The sequence below is a fragment of the Mchenga conophoros genome, linkage group LG2 (genome assembly GCF_057382185.1).
Source record: "Mchenga conophoros isolate Kocher_MC1m ecotype Shallow Benthic linkage group LG2, M_conophoros_male_GT1.1, whole genome shotgun sequence".
NCBI classification, from domain to species: domain Eukaryota; kingdom Metazoa; phylum Chordata; class Actinopteri; order Cichliformes; family Cichlidae; genus Mchenga; species Mchenga conophoros.
The window spans coordinates 22,377,921-22,394,154 of record NC_140527.1 but is presented as its reverse complement, the minus strand read 5'-3'; the positions used below and the strand labels follow the sequence as shown (position 1 = coordinate 22,394,154).

The 16,234-nt window shown below is 40.5% G+C and overlaps 1 protein-coding gene across 1 annotated transcript; it reads left to right on the top strand.

Annotated features, from left to right (window-relative positions):
• Nucleotides 1-412: 412 nt before the first annotated feature.
• Nucleotides 413-7,423, top strand: fnta (farnesyltransferase, CAAX box, subunit alpha). The gene is made up of 9 exons (XM_085288228.1): nucleotides 413-598; nucleotides 1,426-1,511; nucleotides 2,687-2,801; nucleotides 3,041-3,145; nucleotides 3,277-3,403; nucleotides 3,652-3,800; nucleotides 5,907-5,969; nucleotides 6,313-6,505; nucleotides 6,613-7,423. Exons 1-9 carry the CDS (start codon nucleotides 474-476, stop codon nucleotides 6,778-6,780), a joined length of 1,131 nt encoding a protein of 376 aa, XP_085144354.1. The 5' UTR covers nucleotides 413-473; the 3' UTR covers nucleotides 6,781-7,423.
• The last annotated feature ends 8,811 nt before the right edge of the window (nucleotides 7,424-16,234 follow it).

The following is a 16,234-nucleotide window of genomic DNA, read 5'->3' as shown; positions in this document are numbered from 1 at the left end:
AACTGAGACTAAACTGTGACATGAAGACCAGCTGGAACAGCCACTGTGGGATTTGATAACTGAAAAGGTAGAAAAACCACTGACCTATGAATCATTCATACATAACAAGGCACCTAACTCAAGGAATGAACCAGTGTTTTGTCTACACAGGTGGCAAAAAACAATACTTGGATCTTTAGGCACTTTGTTACTAGCAGCCTTTTACAAAGTAACATTTGTTTCAGTTTCTTTAGTTGAAGCTACTGAAAAATAAATAGCACCGTTTGAAAGACAGCGTGGTATTTTTAAAATCATTTGCATAAACTTATCTCCATAAACTGGAGAAGTGTGGCTGTCTATTATTATTAGGTGATAATTAAGGAAAGAAAATCTCCATTTCCCAGCAGCACTTAAAGGCAACTTTTTCCGCTACACCGGATATGACGTTTTCTTTCTCAACGGAGCACAACTGCGATTAAGCTAACTAGTTAGCAATGTCGGACATTGAGGAAACAGTTGAATCTGTACAAGTTAACGAAGACAAAGAGTTTGATGTAGAGGTCGAGGAGCACATCGAGGATGAATTTGCTGTTGACCCGACTCGATACATATTTTACAGGTATTGTCTAGTTATCACTTTCTCTTTGGGTGGCTAACTTAGCTTTGGTCGCTCCTCTACCGGTGCTTAGTAACTACTCTGTAGCTCGTGTTTGTTATAACGCGGTAATGTTTGATAACTTATAGTTTAATACGAGTTTTGTTAGCAGCTGTCAAAAGTGCACTATAATTATCGTCTTTGTGATGGAAAGCCGGAGGAGTTGCGCTAACAGCCCTCTTTCTAGTAGAAGGTTCAGCTCTGTACGTTTATTCTAGCCAATACCTTCAGAAAGAATAGTACCCAGGTTAATTTGGCGTCCTAACGTCACAGCTTGTCTTAATGATTTCAGTATAAAGTTAAACAGTTATCGCATTTGCAGTTTTCTTCCTTGCACAGAGGCTTTTTTTTGCCGCCCCCTCCAAAGTGTCAGATGACAATCAGCAGCATTGTAATGACTTTGCTGTTTGGGTTTTCTTTTACCCAAGAATAGGAGACCTCCTTGCTTATATGGCGGTCAGAAATGGCTGAAAAATGCATTGGTTGATCACAAAAACAGTGTACAAATTCCCCCCAAAGTAGTTAGCTCAGTCAGAGACATTATATCAAGAGATATAATACTCACAGAAGCCTGAATTGAATTTATGGGAGAATTTAGTGACAGCAGACGTGGTAGTAGTAAGTTTAATGGTTCTTAAAGCCTTATTTGTGGACCAAAAACTGGTGACTGGGCTGGTGATTATCTACAATATATTTGTTTCTAGATGGATCTTGGCCCTGTGTAACTAAATACATTAGCTACTGTCAGGCTGTACTGACAGTTAATCCACCTCCGTGTTTTTGTGTTTCAGAGACAGAAAGGAGTGGGCTGACCTGGAGCCTGTTCCACAGGATGATGGACCAAATCCTGTAGTGAAGATTGCCTACTCGGAAAAGTGTAAGATTGCTAGTGAACCATGGAAGGCTCATAGGGAATTGCAAGACAGCAAGGAAGTGGGTAGAGGGAAAGGTCACTGCAAGATATTATACGTCTAAGTCAGGGGTGTCAAACTCAAATACACAGTGGGCCAAAATTCAAAACTGGATCAAAGTCGCGGGCTAACATTAATATTCATTGAAAAAAAATCTTCCTCCAAATATAACAATGAATCTTTTCTTATGGACTCAAACAAGTTTTGCTGAAAAACTGAATATGGAACAAGCAAAGCTTAATACTAAACAATATATATAACTTATATAAACGTATATATAACTTAATATTGCACATATGCAAAATCAAAATTCCAATTAAATAACACATCAGTGGAATTCATTTCTTAAATAAAAAATGTATTTGCAGGCTTCTGAATTAAATTTTATCATTTATCAAATTTTCATCATGTTATCCCACCTGTTCAGAAAGCTCCTGTTTTCTGCCTTTCTTTTTGCCATTTTGGGATAGGTAGCATGGCAGTATTTGCATGGTTGCTATGACTATGGTCAACAGAGGAGAGGGTGCTAATGGGTCCTGTCATGACTGACGTGCCAAAACACCAACAGAGCATTCTGGGACTTGTAGTATTAGCAGTACATGCACTGTATAATACCGGCAGGCCAACTCTAATAGTAATTTTGTATGGCTTCGTGGGCCAAATGTAATTAGGCTGCGGGCCAAATTTGGCCCACGGGCCAGAGTTTGACACCTATGATCTAAGTAGTCATCTTCATCCTGTCATGAAACCATACGATGGGGCTCAAGTGATCACTGAAAGGTTTTATGATTATGACAATGACAGCAAATATCATTTGCTGTTTGGGACATTTTTGACTGCCAGTACCCTCATCCTAATTTGTAAAAATACCAAAGTAGGGGGGTTTTTTTGTTTTGTTTTTTTTGTTTGTTTGTTTTTTTGGAATAATGGTGTTCTATGCCTCCAGGAGATTTCCAAACACTTGGAGAATCATTGCCGTACTGGTGGCACCTGGCTTCCTTGCTGTACTTTCCTTCCTTTAGGCACATTATGTTGTTTTTTCCGTTAATATGCCACTTGTCTGTTAAAATCCAAACTATTTCAGATGAAATATGATTGCAGAAGGATTTCATATCTAATGTTCACGTCTTTCTTCCAACAGTCTCAGATGTCTACGACTATTTCCGTGCCCTCCTAAAGAATGATGAAAAAACTGAGCGGGCTTTCGCTCTGACTGCAGATGCCATTGACCTAAATGCTGCAAATTACACTGTCTGGTGAGCATTTTGCCTGCTGGAAAAGCAGTGCTGATCTTTTGATGTTGTAGCATTTACACATAATGGGAAAAAGAGCAAAGGAGATGACATTCATAGTTAAGTAGTACTGTTTATAGGTACAGTGCCTCAGGCCAGTCACAATTTTAAAACTGCATCAGAGTATAAAATGTGTTTGTTTTGTTTAGAAATGAGTGTCTTCTGTGAAAATGTAATCTAACATATGCTGTGGTACTGTCCAGGCACTACAGGCGAGTACTCCTGCAAGCCCTGTCGAAGGACCTAAAGGAGGAGATGAAGTACATTACTAACATTATTGAAGAGCAACCCAAAAACTATCAAGTCTGGTAAGTGCATTATGTGAATTTATCCAGAGCACATAGAGAGGAGAGTGGGAGTGGGACATTCCTAAAACGACTCAAGTTTAATGAAAAAGTTGGAAGATAAGGACGGCTTTCTAAACTCCCTTCTGCTCCAGGCATCACAGACGTATGGTGGTCGAGTGGTTGAATGACCCCTCGGAGGAACTCCAGTTCATCGCAGACATTCTCAGCCAAGATGCAAAGAACTACCACGCTTGGCAGCACAGACAGTGGGTCATCCAGGTAGGTGTTGCTCTCGGCAGAGTTTGGCTCCAAAGCTGAGGAACGAGATCCAGTTCTCCTCCCACAGCGACGCTCTCTGCCAGACTGACTCCTTCACTGATTAATTTGGTTGGCTGTTTGTGTGTAGTTCGAGTCCCTCTGTGGTCAGTATTTGTATCATGTAATGCGAGGCAATGCACGACACAAACGCTGCACTATGTAACCGCATAAACGTGTTGGATGCCAGCTTAGTTTTCTTTGTACCCCAGGAGTACAAACTGTGGGACAACGAGCTGGAGTTTGTGGAGAATCTGTTGGAGGAAGATGTGAGGAACAACTCTGCATGGAACCAGAGGCATTTTGTGATTTCTCACACTACAGGCTTTTCAGATCCAGCTGTAGTGGAGAGAGAGATTCAGTAGGTGCTTTTTTTTCTTGCATTTTTCTAGTGTTGTTTAATTAATTGTAATGTTTAATTGGTGAGGAAATATTAGGTTTATTATATTAAAAATCATCCAGTGCCTCACAGCTGACCCCATTAGGTTCAGTAATGTTAGTATATTTAGTGGAGGCTTGAAATTTTTTACCTTCATACGTGAATTCTTAAGTAAGAACTGAGGCGCTAAAAATGTTTGATCGGTGTGACAAGTCCAAACTATTATTTATAACATGTAAACCCCAGTGTGGTTTCTCCAGTTCATGACCGCAACCTACACTGATGTGTGTTAAAATATGATTGTGTTAGAATTTGTATTTTGACACAAAAATGAGCAGAGCTAGAAGATCTAAAACATGGATAAAAATGAGACTTTTATTATCCTACAGTTTGTTTTGATCATTCACCCATTCCACATGGTGACAAGTTTACCCAAAATGCACTTTCAGAGGTTTCCTCCATTGACTTATCAGACAAAATTAAGGGTACCAGTGCATGTTAGAGTGGTTGTAAAGTTGATTTTCAATTTTTCCCGGAGCATAAATATGTTTTCTAGCCTTGAAAATGTCGTGTGGCTAGCTCCTATACTTGGCTGACCCCTCCAAAAATAATCTAACTGATTGCCTTTAACTACTTCACTCGATCTATACATTTTCTTTAATATGTCTTGGTTTCATAGTCTCTTGTTTAATTTTTGTGTAATTACACAACAGCAGTGTAGCACTGTTTATTCATTAGTTTAGACAGGCAGGAGTAAGATAATGATCCCCTCTCAAATAAAATGGAGCAATTTGTAATATTTAAAGACAATCAGTGTTTATCACTCTTGTATTGCACAAATTCAATAGAGAGTAACCTGCTCATGAATGACCAACAGCAAAACAGTTTGAAACTCAGTCTGTACTAGAGATGGTCAATAATCTGCTTCAGTGTAAGAGCTCTGCTGTTCTAACATCAAGGTAAATACAGCCCTGAGCAACTAAACTGTAAACATAATGGAACAAAGATGGAACTACTCGGTTTGACATCGTGACAACTTTAGCAAAAATAACTTGAAGCAGTTGTTTTCTGTTTTCAGTCTCTCACATTGTTGTGAATTAATTTTGGCCCACTCTTCTTTACTGTGACTGGAGCATTGCACCGCCTTAATTCTTTTCTTTTTCAGCTATTCAGTTGTAGATTGGCTTCTGTGCTTGGGATCACTGTCCTGTTGTTTGACACAATATCAGCCAAACTTTGGCAAACGGGCTCACATTTAACTCTAGAATACTTTGATATACAGAGGAGTTCATAGTCCACTCAATAAGTGCAAGGTGCCTGGGTCCTGGGTCACAGTTAGCATGAGGTGTTTGTTTTGGTTTTACTCTCAGTAACTTTAACATGTTTTTTGCACTTGGGTGTTTTTGGAATTTCTGCTGGGATATCCACCGCTCCAGTTGTTTTAGTGTGCTATAGGAATGTCAAAAACTCAAGATTTAGTCATTAAAATCACTTCTGACAACTTCTGACTCTCTCTCTCTCTCTCTCTCTCTGTCTCTGTCTCTCTGTCTCTGTCTCTGTCTCTCTGTGTCTCTCTCTCTCTCTCTCTGTCTCTCTCTCTGTCTCTGTCTCTCTGTGTCTCTCTCTCTCTGTCTCTCTCTCTGTCTCTCTCTCTGTCTCTCTCTCTCTCTGTCTCTGTCTCTCTGTGTGTCTCTCTCTCTCTCTGTCTCTGTGTCTCTCTCTCTCTGTCTCTGTCTCTCTCTCTCTCTCTCTCTCTGTGTCTCTCTCTCTCTGTCTCTGTCTCTCTCTGTCTCTCTCTCTCTGTGTCTCTCTCTGTCTCTCTCTCTCTCTCTCTCTCTCTCTCTCTGTGTCTCTGTCTCTCTCTCTCTCTCTCTCTCTCTCTCTCTCTGGCTCTGTCTCTGTCTCTCTCTCTCTCTCTCTCTCTCTCTCTCTCTCTCTCTCTCTCTCTCTCTGTGTCTCTGTCTCTCTCTCTCTCTGTCTGTCTGTCTGTGCAATATGAATACATACATGTTTCTGTACCCTCAGCATTGTTCCTGCTTCAGTTGTGCAGTTGCATTCATTTTTCTGCTGTTCTTCCCTTTGTGTCAGATATTGCCTGAACCAGATCAGGAAGGCTCCCCATAATGAAAGTGCATGGAATTATTTGAAAGGGTAAGATGCAAATCACAGTGTAAATGATCCTATGTGTGTTTACCTGTAAGGCCCAAACATGCTGACATTTTCTCACTAAATGGTAAAATGGTAAATGGCCTGTATTTATATAGCGCTTTTTACTAGTCCCTAAGGACCCCAAAGCGCTTTACATATCCAGTCATCCACCCATTCACACACACATTCACACACTGGTGATGGCAAGCTACTAGAATATTTCACCGTGCCATCCTAAGACATTCAATATATAGCACGCTACAGGGAGCTTGAGAAATGGTTATTAAAAATGGAAAAGCTCACTGCCAGTATCCTCTCTTATTTCCTTCTTTTTTTCCCCCCCAAGGATGCTGCAAGACCGAGGTCTGTCATCTCAGCCAGGTCTGCTGGAGAGGGTGCTGGAGCTAAAGGAGACACATTGTTCACCTTACCTGCTAGCATTTCTGTTTGATTGCTATGAGGATGCCTTAGAGAACATCGCCCAAAAAGAAAAGGTAGAAGAGGAGGAGCAAAAGGAAACTTTAAGAAAGGCTCTAGAAGTAAGTCCTTAGGCATACTTAGAAATAAAAGTTTGCACCCCAATGTTGTTCTTGTCAAACTCGAGATCTGAAACAATGTTGTTGTGCTTTGTTGTCTTCCTTTGAAGATTTGTCAACTACTGGCACAGGAGAAGGACACCATCCGTAAAGAGTACTGGGAGTTTTTGGGACGTTCTTTAAGGAACAAATATGGAAACGGTACTCTCTCTGATGAGCCCATGGCAGAAAATCCTGAGCCATCCATCTCAGCATCACAGTCGCAGGAGGCTAGCTAGGTCTCCTGGGGACTCGCACCATTTCCACTCCCTGCCCTGCTTCATCGCTGCCCTGCTGTCCGCAGAATCAACTCCTGGAGCTTGATATTACTGTAAATGGCTATAATTTATATTGCTGAACAAGGTTTGAGAAATAACCACAGACAAAAGGTCACCTAGAGTCTGAAATACACATGACAGCTACATCAGAAAGTCTTTAAAAAATGAGGGAGTTAACCTGGAAGTGAGTCTTTTAGCCAGGTTTAGATTTAGATTCATTAACTGGTTGTTCTTTTTCTTTGTTTCAACTTGAATATGTGTATGTATGTTGTCATGGATTCAGCTGCACCCCTGTGAGTGTGACATTTACGTTGTTTTACAGCTTTTTGTTATTTTTAATTCATGGAACTGACGCGTTAGTGAGCAGACTTCAAAGTAAGACTTCATTTGGACTTCTGGTTACAAAACGCATTTTTCACATAAATATAAAGGAGAATATTTGGTTTGAACGGGGAATTCATCTGCTTGTGTTTAAGGAAAGATGAGAAATATAAGTTTGGAATAACAGCAGTGACATGTTGTGTTGTCTTTTTTTGTTTTTTTGTGGGAATGAAGCAAGTTGAGATTAAAAGCAGTCATGTGCTGCTGCTTATTTTCAAATCTATGCTGCTTCCTTTAAATGAGACACTTTTTAGTTTGATTTTTTTTGTGTTTGGTCCTCTGAACTTTGCAGCCTGTGTATCGACACTCGCAGCCTCATGTCCTGACCTCCCTTGGAGCGAGGAAATGGATTTACTCCACTCGATGCAGCTGTTTCTACTTCTGCTGACACTACAACACAATCTGTCCCCTTACAGCCTCTGACCGAGCAGCCAGTGTTCCAGCTGTGCGTAATTACAGCTTCTGTGCATCGTTGACATTAGAGCAGCGCTGCTTGCGTAGTGTGGCGAACCCTGTGATCAGCACGGTCACGTCATCAGCGCTTGGCAAACGAGTGCAGTGGGTGCCCATTCAAAGAGAGTGAAACCCAGGTTACTGTTATTGCTACAATTTATAGGTGATTGCTAAGCATGTCGCATTCAGGCAATCAGGATCATTAACGTGTGCGTGTGGATGAGATTGTGCCTTGAAAATGTGGCTGTTCAGAACTGTCAGATTTTAAAAAATCAAAAGAACTACAGTGCTTTGCAAAAGTTTGAGTCTATACAGAACAGACAAGTTGGCAAAAAAAAAACCATTTATATCTTTAATCACTTTTTACTCGCAGCTGCATTTCTGCCAGTCGTGTTGTGAATCTCATCCAAGTTGATGGATTTATAAACATAGTAAAAGTACCATCTGTAAAGCATGTGACTGGCAGCAGCTTCATTCTTCAGCATGACAATGATTCCAAACACACTGACAATGCAGTAGAAAGATACCTGGATAGAAAAGCACACAATTGGAACAGTCAGTCATGGATTTGCCTCCTCAGCGTCCGGACCTCAACATTACTGAAGCAGTGTGGGATCATCTTTACAGCACAGAACAAAAAAGCAGCCAACATCCAAAGAAGAGCTCTGAATGTCCTTCAGGAAGCCTGGAGAACTATTCCTGAAGACTACTCAAGGTAAATACAGGACAGCTTAGCTAGGAGGTGGTCAAACTAAATATTGACTTTCACACTTATTGGAACTGTATAAACTCTGTTTTTGCCTTAGATACTGTATTTCACGTGTTTCAATAAACTGTTACCACCTTCTCCCCATTTTCATAGCAAAACAAAGAAATGAGGATGGCTCAAGACTTTGGACAGTACCGTATATATGTTTAGTCTGTAAGTAATTTGTAACAGGAAATTAAGGGCAATGACTACATCATATTAAAAAATAAACAAAATGCAATATGTCTATATTAAATAAAGAGAGTGGTTTTAGATGAAATGTTCAAATAGATACAGTTGTTTGGCCGGCCCTTTTTTTACACCCTTCAAAAGTGTCTCTGAGGGTTAAGACCTGATTTTAGGGTTAAAGCTTTGAATAAAACGTTGGGGATGCATGCCCTCACAGCAATAGCCAAGCAAACAGACCTCTGTGTGTATGTTTGCTCCTTCCTCTACTCACAGAATGAAGCAGGAACTCTTTGGGGAAATTCTGGTAGTAGAAAACAACTTTCATCCAAAATGTGACAACCACTCATTTAAACTACCTGAAACTTGGCACCGCACTTACTCGGGTCCCTGGCAATACACCCACAAAGTTTTAAGTGCAAGGAAATGAAAGGTGCTTGCAATAGGTGAAGAACAGGCTTACAGTTTCCACTTTTTTTGCTTAACAAAAAAAATGAGTCTTTCTAACTTTGGGCCAATCTGCAGGACAGTAAAAGAGCTGCCAAGTTAAACCAGGCAACAAGACAATCCCAGCAGCTGAGTATGCATATTAGCCACATTGTTTCAACTTATTAAGCAAAACAGATCAGGTACCTGCTGCATCACTTCCAGCATTGTTGAATGAGAGTGCTCCCTAGTGGTTAAACCCAGAACAAAAAACAAGCATGGGTTCCAGGCAGTGTGTAATTAAAATACTAATTAAACCCAGCACAAGTCCAAACAAACCGCACACTGTTAAATACAGGTGAAGCAGACAGAAGGCCTGCAGCCAAACATTTGCCTTCTGTTTCGGTGTCCATATGCTATGTCCAGAACAGCAGTTGTGGTAAAGGCTTGTGGAGCCACTGTCTACTTTTTAAAAATGCAAGCACAGACACAGTGGATTAACAGGAGACCGCTGTATCCATGTAGAGTCCTGGACGAGGTCCAGATTGGTTCTGAGACATCTGCTTCTTTTAGTGGAAAAGGAAAGGCGGCTAATCCTGTGTGGGATTCTGCAGCCTCTCTGTTCATCAAGGCACCAGCCACGTGTTGGTTTTACATCAAAACATCAGAGAACTGATATTAAGCACAAGTAGGATTTTTCTTTTTCCTTGCGTGTGCACATGAATGTTGTATTGTTACAATGTAATACAAAACAGGAAACAGACTCGTGACATTTCTGTCACTGTTTTATCACTTCTGGAAAACACAAGTTGAATGTGTAATCATTTTCCCCTGCAGCGTGAACATCTGAAAATAAAGTCTGGAAAGTTAAAAAATGAAAAGACTATAGAGAAAATCAATGAAAGTCAATGAATGAATTAAGTAAATGTGTAAAAAGTAGAAAAATGGAAAAATGCTCCACCAGTCCTGGCAGATCAGCTGATGTCTTGCCATAGACACTGATAGCTCAGGTTACATCCTACCAACGTGTTGGTTATTTAAGTCACCAAATGTCCGTCTCAGTCTTAAAAATCATTTATCAGTCAGACTCTAATTGCAGGCATTTTCATAAATTGTGTTGCATTTTCAGATGCACAAAACTAATTGGACAAACTAATGTAATTGTAAGTATAAGGATGTTTTTAATAACTGGATGAACATTAGTTGCAATCAGTGGATGTCTAAAGCTGACATTACCATGAAAACAACAATCCTCAGCTCCCCATGAAACCACTCCTCGGTCTATCGTCTAGTTGTTTGAGCCTCTGAAAATGATGCACTATGTATAAAAATGTCTCTAATTCTCAAACAGTTAATAGAGCACTTTTATGAAGCTCCTTGAATTCAAGCTGAAGGTCTGCACTTCAATCACACATTGATTGTTAGATTTAAAGCCACTGTGGTGGGGTACAGAAGCACAATGACAACATAATGTATCGCTGTCCAATGATGATCCTGTGGATTTAACTGTATGTGTTTTTATTCATGCCTGCTCAGCGCTGTGCTGCTCTCAGAACAGCACCAAGCTGCCAAATATAGATTAAATTAAGTGGAAAAAATCTTCTTTTGACTGGAGTGATTCTCCTCTAAATTAACTGATGCTCACACCACCAAGTAGACTTATCTACCATTATATATGCAATTAAAGAACGTATCTCGCAGTTAACTTGCACTGTGAGGAAACAAAAACATCTGTAAAGTGGCCACTGAATTAGAACCAATGGTGTTACAAACAATAGTGTTAGTCTCCTTTACAGCACTATAAAACTGTTTTTCCTCACTGCACCCTTGAAGCTCTCAGCCTTCCAAAAATGCTAAATTTGCTGCTGTAAACCTGACTGTCATTTCTTTATTCAGTTACGAACAGTAATGTGTGTCTAACGCTAAAAATGATGTTACATGTACATCTAATCCTTCCTAATCCAGAAATCCTGGACCACAAAACTGGACTCATCTTCAGCTGGTGGCGTAAAAGCAGCTCGAACATCAAAGTGAGGAAGTGCATAGAAAAACACATTTTTAATCAGGTCACATTTGAAGAATCCTTCTGAAGTCACAAAGGCCGGCTACGAGCGTTGTCTCTTGAGCATCTTGCAGTCTCGGGAGAAAGCCTAAGGTCAGCTGTCTGCCCTTTTCTATACGCTCTGCCTGCGTGGTGCTGGTGCAGTAATTCCTTCCACCTGCATCTCTGTTCTCTAACAGCCTCATATTTAAAGTCTCTTAAATGTCTGATGCAGTTTCCTTATATAAAGATGTGGACTACAAGACAGAAGGAAAACCCCGGATTGGGTGTAGCTTCTCCTAAGTCCTCTGTTGCATCATTTTAAATGATTCCACACAGTTTTATTATTTGGTGACACTTCTGCACTCAATTTATCTGGTAATGAAAAACATTTACTACCTCTGGCTACAACGGTTTTGAAAAGAACGAGCGGAAAGACCCTCATTTGTTCTGTGAAAGAAACCGAGTAGGAGGATTTTGAATATTTTAAAATGATCAACGACAAAGATGCTTTGTGCAAACATAACAATATCAAAGTGATCTGCAGCATAATTTTGCAAATACACTCCATTGTGGAGCAGTGTTTTCACTTGCATTTGGACGATGCTATCATCTTGAGCAGGACTTTATTTGTATTCTTTGGATGCCTGAAATAAACTCCTACGTAGACTGTGCTTTACCCTCACATGCAACCCTCATCATTACATTGCCTCTTTCCTTCACCTCCTCCTCACTAATGAATCTCACTAATGTAATCTGATCATCATCGTTACCATCGCCATCATCTGTATGGATTTCCATTAACATAAATACCACTATAAATCTTCTTTAAGGTTCAGCACAACAATTTCAGCGATGATGCTAAATGGGGAAGAATTATACTTACAGTATTAACAGGTTTCAGTGTGTGCTCCCTCCAGTCCAGCCAGTCAGTGCCTGAATTATTTATAATTTACCTTGTTATTTTTCATTTGTTTACATATTTTAGCACAACACGCATTCGTGATTTAAGCCTGTGTATTTCCTGGCTTGAAAAGTGAAAATGTTTCTTGGTACCTTAACTCAAAGAAAAATCTACTTTGCAGTTCTTTGATTAAAAGTCAGAGGAAACTAAATATATATGCAGTTGTGCAGTGAAGGGTATAATTAGATGAAGCAGCGCTAAATTAAATGACCAGGGGAAAGGTTTGAAGTTAAATTGACTTTTGATTCAGATTAAATTATAACAATGGTGCTATTAACATCGGGAACATCAGAAGGAATAGTGGTGATGCTGGTGGTTACTTTTCACACATTCATTTCTGACTTTATTGTTAATAAAATAAGTTTCCCAAAGACTGAGATTCTCCTCGAAATAAAACAATCCAAGTGCAACTTTAAGGGTAATGGTACTCTTAACCAAGGTCAATAAGTCAGGAAGTACCTTAGAGACTCATTATTTCAGTGAGATGTTATTTTCCATAAAGTGCCAAAAGTGCCCACAAATCTCACTTAAAGCTGCTTTGTTGTCATTTCTGGCCACAAGGGGGCAGTAGCTCAACCTCGAAACTGCACTACAGCAGCTAGCTCCATATATTTGATATGGCAGGGTTTTTTTTTATTACACTAGATGCCCTACCTGTCCCCTACCTATGATCAAACCAGGGATATTATGCTTGTTAGATACTATCCTGTGGAGCCTCTAATCCTGATATGAAGTTCATAAAAATCAAGCAGGAAACAGAAGGAAAGGGATAAATAAGTTCAAACTTCCACTTTGATGGAATCATTTGGACCTCATCTTCAGCCGCGCCTGCTCGTATGTTTTGGCATCTACAAAAGCTAAATGGCATTTCTTTGCTGCTCCTCAGGCTTTATGCATAATCATCCAACCTCTGCACCTTGTATTTTACACAGTAAAGCCCCGCACAAACACAAACACACAAACACCCAAACCCCTCGAAACTGACCTCCAGTGATGCCAACAAACACAAAACCAAGCTCATTTTAAATTAAATGCTTTCTATTTTCCTCACGCGCCCACACACACACACACACACACACACACACACACACACACACACCAATCTCATATATTCCCTTAGTGATAGACTAAACATTATTTGATTTAAGGAGTATTCAGCTTTATCGCTGGAACTCTTTTCTTGGTCTTGTTGTAAGGGATATCATTATTTGGAGTCGAGCCCAGTGTCTGCACACAGATCTGTTTGTCTACACTGGGTTCTCGCTCTGTTCATCAGGTAACATTTGCTGCTTTTGTTTTCAGTCTGTTTCGGGTGGGTACTGGAAGCCCACAGTGGGTTTATCTGAGGTTTTCTGCTGGCAACATGAAGCAGCAGCAGCTCTAAAGAGAAGAAGCTTCACGCTGGCAAATGAAAATTACTCGAAAAAAAAGCAAGTGATATCCTCCACGCGGTCATTTGATACACTGTTGATATGAATACTATGATAATCTCACCAGCTGACTGCCTCACTTCTCTGTTCCTAATGCTCCCGCCCATTTGACAAACCCTGTCCCCTGTCTGATCTAGGTCTGACAGGTTTTCACCCTTGGTATTGAATTTATTTTTCAGAGTCAGTTCCTCTTTAGAAGAAACATTGTTTGAGTCCCTCCCAGCTCCAGCCATCAACAGCAGCGGCTGCTTTAGATTCATTAATATTTATAGGCTAACACAGGATTTTACAGGCCGACCTGTCGCGGCTGTTGTAACTGCTGCTGTAAAACTGCATCTTAGATGCCGAAGCACTCCCTTCACAGCTGACTCTTGGCACAGCTGAAGCAATCGAGCCTAAATGCTCACACACACGCACACACACAGAACGACTTGTAGTGATTTAAGTTGAAAATCTGCTCTTGGAGGAGAAGGCTGATTTATTATTATTATTGTTATAATGCTGGGGATCTATCTGCAGTTCTTTGTGTGGCATTTTCCCCTATAAACCATATAGTAATCACATTCAGACAGCCCTGTACATTAAAATGAAGCCAATTTCAGGTCTTTCTGCCATGTAGGTGAGAGGTGATCTTACCCATTAAGGTTAGAGCCACTTTCCCCTTCAGTAACAGTGTCTTCCAGGTCTGTGACCATGAGGGAAATGGTCTGTGTTATGGAGGTGAGCAGGGCTCACCTTGTGCCCTGATGAAAGACATATGCTATTAACAACCTCTGCCTCATCACTTTTATCGGGCAATTGAATCCAGTAGTTTTCCTTCACATTAAAGTGCATGCTCCTTACCTGTGGCTGCTCACACTGTGAGTGAAGTGAAGCCATTTTCTGTGATGCCCTGGTCCAAGTTTATTTGTATAGCTCTTAATCACAGTTACAAAAGGCTTTGCAACGCCCACATTATGGAACAACAAATGTGAAAAATGGGTTTGAATCTGCTGCCACACAAAGCATGGCTCAAATACAATGCTTTAACAGCAGGAAGGACTCAGAGCTGTGGGTTTTATTGCTCATGTATGGACTGGATAAGAAGTGACAGAGAGACTCGTTAAGCAGTGGGTTATATGCTCCCCAGGAAACTTTGAGCCTCAGACGCTTCGTTTTCTGTGTTTTGATTCTCCAGTTTTTGCCCCTTTATTGCTTCAGTTTTGTATCTACGCCTGTGGTGACTGGGCCAGTCAGTCAGGTTGTTGCTGCTGATGGTGTCAACATCACTGAAACACACTGCCAGCAAGCAAGCCTGCCAATCAATCAGCCAATCAGCAGCTTATCAGCTCATCATTCACAGCATCTTTTCTTATCTGCAAACCTATGCAAAGTAGTAATGACCTAATTAGAGTGACACTCACACTTGCTGGCAGCTGTGCTGGTACAGTCAATGAGGTGGCTCATTGTGATGAATGGTTGGGCGACGGCTTTCCCTGGTGGAATTCTCCCACCTGCACTCGTCAAACATTTGGTTAATTAAGTCAAGAACTCGCGCTCGTCCGCTGAGTTTTCACAGCCAGATAAAATGAAGTGGAAACAACTCAGCTCCAAGAACCGGCAATGTTTTACAGCAGGTCACACAGTTGAATCATTTTGCATATCCTTGAACTTTTTCACGAATTTTTTTTTTTTACATTTCATTATTAGCCAGCTCCGATTCAATGACACCGATTTGTTTTCACTAAATGAATGTCACTCGGGCACTTTGCTCCCGAAACTCCAGCCTCAAATGCCATTGGCATGAAATTTTATTGTGATATTTACTTTGCTCATGGATGACAAAGATGATAAATCTTAGTGACCGCAGTGGTGTCATATCTCCACGCTTTAGTGCCAAAAATGTTTTTGGGTTTTAGGTAATAAAAATGACTCAGCATATATTTGGATTCGTTATCATGAAATCTGGTTACATGATTACACACACACACACACACACACACACACACACACACAAATAAATCTCGTAAAGATTGTCTTAACATATTTTCAACATATGAATTAGAAGAATGTCTCTTTCAGCTGCCTGCTCTATTTATAATGACTATGTACTCTATTAGACTTCACACTCAAACATTTACTTTTACACTGTGGGCTGTAGCTTCTGTTGGGCATTGCAGCATGGACTTTGGATGACTCATACAGTATGTCTTTCTACATTTGTTTTAAGACTGAAATGCTGCCTCTAACCAGTTATCCACCCTGCAACGCTCCTGTAAAGGTTGTCTATGGTGAAGTCTGGAGCCTCTCTCAACCACCATTAAAATACGAGACGTTTATAGTTTTAAAGCTCCATTAGAAATGTGAGGAGAGATGCTGTGGACTCCAATCAGCGGCCGTCTGGCCTCCTGGTTTGGATGTTTCAGCACCGCGGACAGCACACAGCCTCGCTCAGCTCCTCTCGTCTTATTGATGCTTGATGAATTGTGATTTTCCGGAAAGATCTGCCTGACAAAAACAAGTCCTAGGACTTGTTTTTGCAGTCACTCCTGGTGGGCTTTTCGTTTTTTTATTTAGCTCATATTAAGAATAAGAGGATTATTTTGTTTCCGCCAAAAATCAGTTTAGTAACAGGAACACAGGTTACCGCTCGCCTAAATTAAATTTCCTCACCTCGCAGTCACTCCTGCAGAGGTGAACTGACTACGAGCCTGAGGGTTTGAAGTGCGTGTATAAAAAAAGAAAAAAGAAATCATTTCATATTCCCGAACACCAGTCGCGCTCACGATTGTTTTGATCACCCACCA

Excerpts from the sequence above, each read along its gene's own strand:
- fnta (XM_085288228.1), top strand. The coding sequence starts at position 474 with ATGTCGGACATTGAGGAAACAGTTGAATCTGTACAAGTTAACGAAGAC. Across the intron at positions 599-1,425 it reads ACTCGATACATATTTTACAG|AGACAGAAAGGAGTGGGCTG; the intron begins GTATTGTCTAGT and ends TTTGTGTTTCAG. Across the intron at positions 3,146-3,276 it reads CCCAAAAACTATCAAGTCTG|GCATCACAGACGTATGGTGG; the intron begins GTAAGTGCATTA and ends CTTCTGCTCCAG.